At 32.8% G+C, this 9,316-nt stretch overlaps 1 protein-coding gene across 2 annotated transcripts; it reads right to left on the bottom strand.

Annotated features, from left to right (window-relative positions):
- Positions 1-740: 740 nt before the first annotated feature.
- Positions 741-8,935, bottom strand: LOC100748191 (phospholipase B1, membrane-associated-like). 2 transcript variants are annotated; one of them, XM_003484491.4, is made up of 7 exons: positions 8,632-8,932; positions 7,200-7,289; positions 3,809-4,020; positions 3,505-3,681; positions 3,127-3,425; positions 2,354-2,532; positions 741-2,273 (listed from the first exon to the last, which is right to left on the bottom strand). In XM_003484491.4, the coding sequence occupies exons 1-7, from the start codon at positions 8,759-8,761 to the stop codon at positions 2,107-2,109; spliced, it is 1,254 nt and encodes a 417-aa protein (XP_003484539.1). In that variant the 5' UTR covers positions 8,762-8,932; the 3' UTR covers positions 741-2,106. The 2 variants fall into 2 exon arrangements, with proteins under 2 accessions (XP_003484539.1, XP_033180809.1); XM_033324918.1 differs by lacking the exon at positions 7,200-7,289 and having other exon boundaries at positions 8,632-8,935.
- Between the last annotated feature and the right edge of the window lie 381 nt (positions 8,936-9,316).

Raw genomic sequence — 9,316 nt, forward strand, 5'->3', positions numbered from 1 at the left:
TTGTGGGGGTGTGTGGGGGGGGGGGGGGGGGCGGAGCTTCTATGTGATTTTGTTTTTATTTGTTTTTTCTGTCCTGAAAACTTGGTCGCAAAACAGAACGCTAACGACTGCCGTATAATTACTGGCGCGTGACTAGATTTTCGCCCGAATCATTTGATTGATGTGCGATGTCATTTGATTGGAACCGCGTAATAATACGGCAATTCTTTGCGTATTTAAACCGTGACGCTTTTACATTTTTTCGGTCGGAAATGTGTCTCGGAGCAGGAATTTCGTAAGTCTATACACGGTTGTGCGTCTCCGTTCCGATCGGTGATGTTTATGATAGAAGTCGACAAAATAACATTTGAAGATATATGGGACGAATGACATATTAGATGTGTTTGAGCTGGCTGTGATGAATTAACCGTATTCAAATGCGGAAAAGAATGGTGCCGTTTATGACATTGCGTGCAGCTGCTTGCTTGACATTCATAAACGGAATGAGTCCTACACAGACAATTGAGGCAAAGATTTTTTTATCTCACAATGTTTATTCCCTCCGGTACAAACATTGCCACTAATTCGTAACACGTGAAGACTATTACAAAAACTACACGTAATTCGCGTCTGGTAGATGAATGATTGACGTGGAGTTCGATTGAATTCGCAGAATTCACGTATGCGGATATTATGACTGACCATCGTCTATATCGTCCAATCTGCTTTGGGCTTTTTTAAATGCGGCAAATTCTGGTTTACTTCCAAATAAACCCGAATGATTGTTGCTGACGCTCCTTCACTATAGGTATCAAGTACCGCTTGAAACTATTCTAATTCTATCTTGTACGCTACGGGTTGCAGTTTTAAAATTTTAATGCGTTCTTCTTGATTAGGAGCCATGATAGACTCGCGTGAATTATGGCTTCGATAATTTAAGCAAGAATATGAGGGAGATTTATAAAGGTGACTCAAAAAACAAGTGTGCGACTTACGTTTCGGTGTGAGATCAGTTTGTTTCTTAATAAATTTCTTAGTAAGTTTCTTAGTAAGTAAGCTTGTGTTTAGTAGGTTTGTTTGAACTATTTAGCATAAACGGGAGAATATGAATTGTAAATAACAGAGTTTAAACGTGGGCGTGTGTGTGATAAATCTGTTGTCTCTTGAAGCGCCTGGTGCTTATATTCTAACTCTTAACGCTCCGACTTTTAATTGTGAATATCGACCGGCAACTCCAACTTATTCACATCATACTTTCTCCTTTCCTTTCCTGAGAAATCTTGTAAAGTATATAAGCATTTATTACGCTTGTTTCTAATTCCCAAAAGAACAATTTCCGCCACCACTTCAACGATTTTCTCAGGAAACAATGTGTTGATGCTTTGTCTACAGTGCTTGAGAGGCACATTTGGAGCGTTAAAGGCTAACTGTCAGTCTAGGGGGTGTGTTTTAGTCAACATTTCCTATGAAGTGGGAACGCGTTTCTGCCCAATCCTGTAACTGTCGAATTGTCGTGAGCATTGCGTAACGTCCAGTTGATGCCATCGTCCTTGGTCTATTGTCGAGTTTCATCTGGTATCGAGGTTTATGTCACGAGATTTGCTGTTGAGAGGATCCGTCAAGTGCTTAGGATGTCAATTATTCTCTCGACGCGGTCCGAATTGTAAACCTTACAATAGATAGTGTGGAAAAGTCCAACTTCCCAAAAAATAGCAAATGTGCCGTCCGTACTGTAAACTGAGGACCATCCAAAATCCCAAACACACATTGAGTATCTCGGAAACAATATTAAAATCATCCTTCGTTTGAAATTTAAAAATTCATCGACGTTTACACTCTTTTTTCTGCGTATATCAAAGCATATATTGTGTATATCAAAGTGTTTAAAAAATAAAAAATTAGAACGCTAATGAAAATTAGTATGACATATAAAGTAGTAAGTGCAGCTGTGAAATAAATAAAGTTCGTGATGAGATCACATGCAATAACAGAGATATCTAGAAAAATAGCTTTGTTAATAATTATAAATAAATATTTACTATATTAGAAAAATTTTAATGCGGACTAAAATGGCACTTTGTGTCTACTATACCAAATTTCAATGGTTATTATTTCTATTGTATAATATCAAACTAGAGACGTGTCTTTAATGTAGGAAAAATTATGTGAATTTTCACGTGTCATCAAGAACGGTCTTTCCGAGGTGGGGCACAAGAATCTTTCGTATAGTGGAGTCCAAGTGGAAGACTTGTTACCAACTGGTTCTAGCAAATTGTTCCATAGATTATTTGCCACTTGAGATACATGAAACAATTTTTATTCGATTACTTATATAAAGATTGTTGAATTATATAATTTCATCCATTATACTTACATAGTGCATTAGATTTTTGACTTAGGTGAAAACAATCAGCTGAGAGATATGACAAATCAGCAAATCCATCCTTGGCAATTGGTACCTTTGCGTGTTTCAGAGTTGGTAAGCTCACTACAGTGAAGTCATTTCTATGAAATTCTGAATAATTAACCACTTCTTCTTCTAATTGTTGCCACCTAAAATATGGGACAAAATTATCATTAAAAAAATTTTCTTTTGATGAATAAAAGTTCATCTAAGTACACGATATAATTCACTGTTTGTCATGTCGCTAATAACGAGTCAAGTAGCCTATTTGCAAATGTAGGATTTAAGGAGCTTAACAACCTAAATTAAAAAAGGGCTTCTGAATTTTGCGAATTGCAAATCAGATTTACCTTGCATTAAATATCAAATATCCTTCTGACTCGAGTAACCCTACCTTATCGTAATATCGTACGCATAAAGATAATGTAATGGAAATATGTACGGTAATTAATATAATTTGCATTAAAATTAAACACTTTAAATTAAAGTAAAAAATTAAAGTTAAAATGAAAAATAAGTCTGCAACTAGAGGTAACTAATTGTTGAGGATCATTTTAAAATAAGTCAACCTCTATAATGTTATAACCACTTTTAGCAATAAAATTGTTTACAAACATATAACAAAAATATAAAATATAAATATAATATATAATATAAAATAAATATTGCAAATATAACATAATAAAATCTTGACAAATATAAGATATTTAAAAAACTTTGAAAGTTGCCTGAATTATACAAACCTCTTTATTATTTCATAATACTCCTCTCTTCGATCTCTGAATTGCAAAGCGAATAAACATGAGCATTCAATGGTAGTCATTATATAGCATTTCAAAGAGTTTCTTCCTTCACGCGTAGCAACGAGTTCCTTTAAGTGAGGTATTACCTGAATAGCGACGAAAGTTCTGGGTATATTGTCTCTTAATATCCTAAGAGTATTAATTAGATCAGTTTTGTGGTTATCCAAAACAGACCATGGAGTAGGCAGTGCACATATATCGGCACAAAAATCATTGTGTCCAATGAACAAGAAAATCAACTATAAAACATAGAAACAAAGGTTTTATTACTTAATCAATGAAATTGATATTTACAATTATTCTATCTAAAACACGAACCTTCCAATGTTTCTTCATATTTATCCTCGGGTCATTTCTTATTTTATTGATTAGATGTTTGGCCATAAATGGCATATCTCTGGACATTGCGCCAGTTTCAGCAACGTCTAACTGCGAAGCTGGTTGAGTAGTCAGAGAATCTCCAAGTGCGTAGCCTATTAATTTGGGATTGAATTCCTATATGTAGGAAGAGCCGGCTATGAAAGCAATACTCTCTTTTATGATTAATATAAATTATAAAAAGATAGTAAGTATATTAATGATTGTATAATTTATGTATGTGATCAATTTTTGAGTAACATACTTTGAAAATATTGGGAAGCGTCAAATATGTACGCCAAGTTCCTTGACCACCAATACTCGCTGATGCACCTCTATTCTCAATGGGTAGCTCCAATAAATTAGTTGCAAAAATTCCAGCTCCGGCTGTTAAAGAATCGCCCATTGCGGCAATAACATCTATGTCACCTGGTCTCAGATGATGAACTGAGTCGGGAACTTTGGGAGATCTACCATCTAAAAGGATTAGTGTAAAAAGATTAAAATACTAAGTTATTATAATTATATTGATTGATAATAACAAATCTCAATAATTGTATACAGATACGAAATTAGACCTATTTAAATGTAACTAAAACTTAAAAAAGGGCGATAAAATGTTGATTGCAGTTAAAAGAGTCTGCTATACTTGTTTAATGCAGCGTTTCGTCTATAAGCGTTCAAAATGCGGGACCGCTACCGAATATGTATATAGTTAGGGAACAGATTTCATTTTGAAACTGTTTGTATTAATTTCGCCGACTGGCATAAAAAGGGACAGCAAATAAAGAAGGAAGGTTAGAATTAAAAACTTCAAGGACTACATATTGGCAAGACAATACTAATACAACAAACATTTGCTCTTTTTCTCTGTATTTTATTTTTCTTTTTTTTTTTTTTTTGCTTACCGTTAATGAAATTTTCATCAGCATATTCATAAAATCTTTCTGATTAAAACGAGATCAAACATGATGTATTTCGGTTCATGTTTAGTTACTTAATGAGAAAATATAGACATATATGTTGGATAGTATAATAGATTTATTGTTGATACAGGGTGGTCAGAATTTCTTGAAAACAATGTTGTAAAAAGTGTGCAGTTAGAAATTCTGACTCGCGTTATATTACAATGTATTGCTAAACATACGGATCTCTTGTCATTCTCTTTCTATGAGGGTGGAAGATGTACACATGCAATTCTTCTTCTTAATTGGTGTTATACAGGGTGGTGGGTAACTGGTAGTACAAGCAGAGAGGGGGTGATTCTACGCGAAAAAAGAAGTCGAAAATATAGAATAAAAATTTTTCGTTTGAGGCTTTGTTTTCGAGAAAATCGACTTTGAATTTTCGCTCGGTACGCGTGCACTTTATCACGTCTCGTTATAACGGATCTCGCTGTAGATCGTTGTCTCGATGGAAAAATTAAAAAAAAAAGAAAAAAAAATTTTTGTTTAAATTTTTATTCTATATTTTCGACTTCTTTTTTCGCGTAGAATCACCCCCTCTCTGCTTGTACTACCAGTTACCCACCACCCTGTATAACACCAATTAAGAAGAAGAATTGCATGTGTACATCTTCCACCCTCATAGAAAGAGAATGACAAGAGATCCGTATGTTTAGCAATACATTGTAATATAACGCGAGTCAGAATTTCTAACTGCACACTTTTTACAACATTGTTTTCAAGAAATTCTGACCACCCTGTATCAACAATAAATCTATTATACTATCCAACATATATGTCTATATTTTCTCATTAAGTAACTAAACATGAACCGAAATACATCATGTTTGATCTCGTTTTAATCAGAAAGATTTTATGAATATGCTGATGAAAATTTCATTAACGGTAAGCAAAAAAAAAAAAAAAAAAGAAAAATAAAATACAGAGAAAAAGAGCAAATGTTTGTTGTATTAGTATTGTCTTGCCAATATGTAGTCCTTGAAGTTTTTAATTCTAACCTTCCTTCTTTATTTGCTGTCCCTTTTTATGCCAGTCGGCGAAATTAATAGAATTTGTATCGTAAATATAAATAGCTTAAATTAAATTCATCAAATTTACCAATTAAAATCTAATTTTATTAGAGGTTTATAATAGTTCGTAAACTATTCACGAACTGCTCCCAAATAAAGTTGCCAGGTATAAGGAAGACGTGACATCACATAGACGTATAAATATACACCTATCCGACTTGTGCACGCTATGCGATGAGTTGTAGTACTAATTGGCAATTACTAAACACGTGGGACGCTCAATTTACGTTCAGAAAATATGAGAAGATCCTCTAACCACTACTTCTCTGTTTCTAATAAAATAAACTGAAAAATATATGTGATATTGATTAGATGTAGGGGAAGACACAAAATAATAATGGAAATATTATTTATTTATGCGCTTGTTTTGCTAAATCCAAGTAATGTGTGTTCTATTATAATATCATATTATTATGTAAAGTGAATATTACAAAACATATACATAAAATATAAAATTTAGACTAAAAAATCACAGAACATATGCTGAATATAAAAATACTACATATTATCACCTTACACGTATATCGTAATAGGATACACATTACTTGGATTTAGTGAAATAAGTGCAGAAATTAATAATATCTCCATTACTATTGTGTGTCTTCTCCTACATCCAATCGACATTACATATATCTCAATCCATTCTATTAGAAACATGGAAATAGAGATTAAAGGACCTTCTAATATTTTTCAAATATAAGTCAAGTGTCCTACGTACTTAGCAACATAATTGCCGATTAGTACCGCAATCCAACGCAGAGCGCGCACAAGTCAGATAGGTGTATATAGACCTACATAACGTTATGTCTACCCTACGCTTGGCAACTCTGCTCCCGAATAATACAAGTTAAATGTTCACATACCATTCTTTAAATCGCTTCACGCTTGCCGTATGTGAAGAAGAATCGTGTTCTTATATTTGTTAAGTACTCAAAGCGGGGCCACATATTGAATAGTATGCAAACAGAGAACTGTCCCATTCGAAAATAACTGGTTTGATTCACTTCTCTGCTGAATAACTACTGTTATTTTTGCGATTCTTAACAAGCAGTGCCAAGCTAATAAGCAAGTTCTATACAAGTTGCCGACAACAATGAACGTAGAAAAGGACAGCAAACGAAGAAGGAAGACTCATAAGCTGAATCAGCATAACCAAATTCTATAAGAGTATCGTTTTTGGCCTCATTTTATTAAAAAAAAATCTTGCCAATATATGAATGAAATTTTTATTGACGAAAAATGAAAAATATGGAAGTTTTGTCGTTGCATTAGTGTTGTTTCACTGATACGAAGGCGATACAGATCTTGAAAAAGAAGCTGCTGTCGCATCATATTATTCACGTCACTGGTTCAAGGGCAAACCACCCCAATGCAAAGTGGTGGGGACAAATCATGGACAGTTATTGAACAGATCTGGCAGTTTGTATCAGCAAACGGAAATAAACGCTCCAGGCATATTAAAATTTCTAGATGTTTAATACAAATTTCACAAACATTTAATTTAAATTTAATTTAAATTAAATAGTGATTTTAGAAAAGTGAATAAGAAGAAATAATATTTAAACATGATTTTGTCTTTTTTTTTGGTAATAATAATAATAGATAAAAACTGTTTAACTACCTGTAACGTTACAAGGAAATGGAACGTCTGTTGGAACTTGCTTTTGAAATTTTCTTTGATTTCGTGCTGATCGTCCCTCATTTCTTACACCTAGAAAATATGTTTGATTACGTCAAACGACTCACTCATTACGATTTGGGCGAATGTCCATTCTGTGATTTCACATACGCAAACATAGAATCAAAACTATTTTCTATTAATGCAAAAACGACGAAAAGTAACTTTCAGTTCGTTACCGATATAATTCTGTCTGAAAACTAGGAACCTATTTTCATGTTTGAGCATTTCAAAACAAAATTTTGATTAGTAAAATTTTACAAAGTGATTTAAGTAGCACAATATATGTATAAAAGGCAATTATATTGATAGAAAAGTTAAAATTATTTCTACAATGTTTATATTGATAGAAAATAGATCTTTAATGAAAAATATTTTCGCTGTGCTGTTTGTTTATCATCTAAAATAACAAATAGAATATTTATCAAGTCAAAGCATAAGTAAAATCACACTTAAACGTCCATAATTAATGAATCTCCAACATCGACTTATTAGAAGGATCAAACGTAAAAATGTTACTTTACATATTTGTCATATTTTTCGTATAGGTTTGTCTATACAACTACTTTCGGGTTTTATCATCTTCTTACATAATAGAACAATTTAGCAACTAGTGATATTAATACATTAAAGTGTTCCACTTATTGTTAGTGTTACATATACATTTTTACAACTTCTGTACCACTTTTACTACTTTATACCTTTTAAAGTATTTCTCATTTCGTTCCGACGATTCATATCGTACATTTTCTGTTGGATGTCATTACGTACGAAGTGTCAACACACATGAAATATCATGTTCGAAAATGACATATTTTTATTGTTCATAAATTTATATTAAACGTATATTTCTAAAAGATATGGAAACATGAAATGCGCAAACTAACTCCAAATTCATGTTTCGCACATGCGAAGGAAAAATTGAAGGGACATCATAAATGTTAAATAAATACAAATGTGTAATTAATATAGTATTTTAAAGTATGTTGCATAGAGTATAAAATTTTGTAATCTTGATAACGGGACTTATTACACATACAGATTATATCTCTATAATCAATATTGTAAACTGACCAAAAAATAATTAAAATAATCAAATAATCGAATATTAATCGATGAATCTTCCAAAAGCAACTTGCTCCTAAAAACATTGCAAACTCTCTACACATTGTAAATCTAACAAGAATTACATACACTTTTCCTAAATATCACAGAACGAAACAAGCGCCATCACATTTTCACAAATATTTCTTTTTTTCTGCAACTTTTTAAAAACACATTAACTGGGAATTATACATCATCCCTTTATATTATATATATTTATATATACAAAAAAAATATTGTTGTAAACTAATCACATGAAATAAACACATACCGATATTTTCGAAAAACCAATTACGAATTTGACGATAGAAGTATAAGTTTATCGGTGTGTCTAAAGCCGTCTTCTGAGACGCGGTCAGCACGCATAATTGTAACAAAAGATACAAACAAAACTTGTTCATCGCGCGTTTTATTGAGCCAATTGACGCGGCGGTAAGGATTTCGCGAACACTCGTGTTTTGTAATTTTTATAACTTTATAACAATATCGAATGGATTCGAGATGGTATCCTTCTTTTCCCTCTCAAGGTTTGCGACGATCTGAGACAGGTGTACGACACAAAAGCTTGTGCTGGCTGCTGCGTACGCGTATCATTCGAAACCTTGATCGTACTGTAAGTCGCTGGTTCTGACTTTTGATGATGAGATTCAATGATCGCTACGAAGGTTTCGCTGTGATGCGATTGGGAGGAAATGAAGATAATTGTGATGTTGTTAACGTAAACAAAATTGGATTTAGGAAAGATTTGGCAACCTACCTTATCCCCTTGCCAATCAAGCATGAGACGAGTCGATGAAATATTAACGATCCCTTTAAAAAGGACGATTAGCTAGGCGTGTCTCCATTCAAAGGATTCTGGTTTTTAATTTTAAGCATGAAATAGTAAAATTACTATTTCACTTTACTGAGATAAATTACACATTTTTAATGATATACCGTTTTTGATGAAAAAATCG

Source organism: Bombus impatiens, unplaced genomic scaffold (assembly GCF_000188095.3).
Source record: "Bombus impatiens unplaced genomic scaffold, BIMP_2.2 scf_0013, whole genome shotgun sequence".
In the NCBI taxonomy this organism is placed as follows: domain Eukaryota; kingdom Metazoa; phylum Arthropoda; class Insecta; order Hymenoptera; family Apidae; genus Bombus; species Bombus impatiens.

Bases quoted from the DNA above. Each gene is read 5' to 3' on its own strand.
- LOC100748191 (XM_003484491.4), bottom strand. From the start codon at position 8,761: ATGAACAAGTTTTGTTTGTATCTTTTGTTACAATTATGCGTGCTGACC. The intron at 2,533-3,126 runs GTTTGTATAATT...CCCATATTTTAG, and splicing joins TATTATGAAATAATAAAGAG to GTGGCAACAATTAGAAGAAG. The intron at 2,274-2,353 runs GTAAGTATAATG...ATGTATCTCAAG, and splicing joins TCAAAAATCTAATGCACTAT to TGGCAAATAATCTATGGAAC.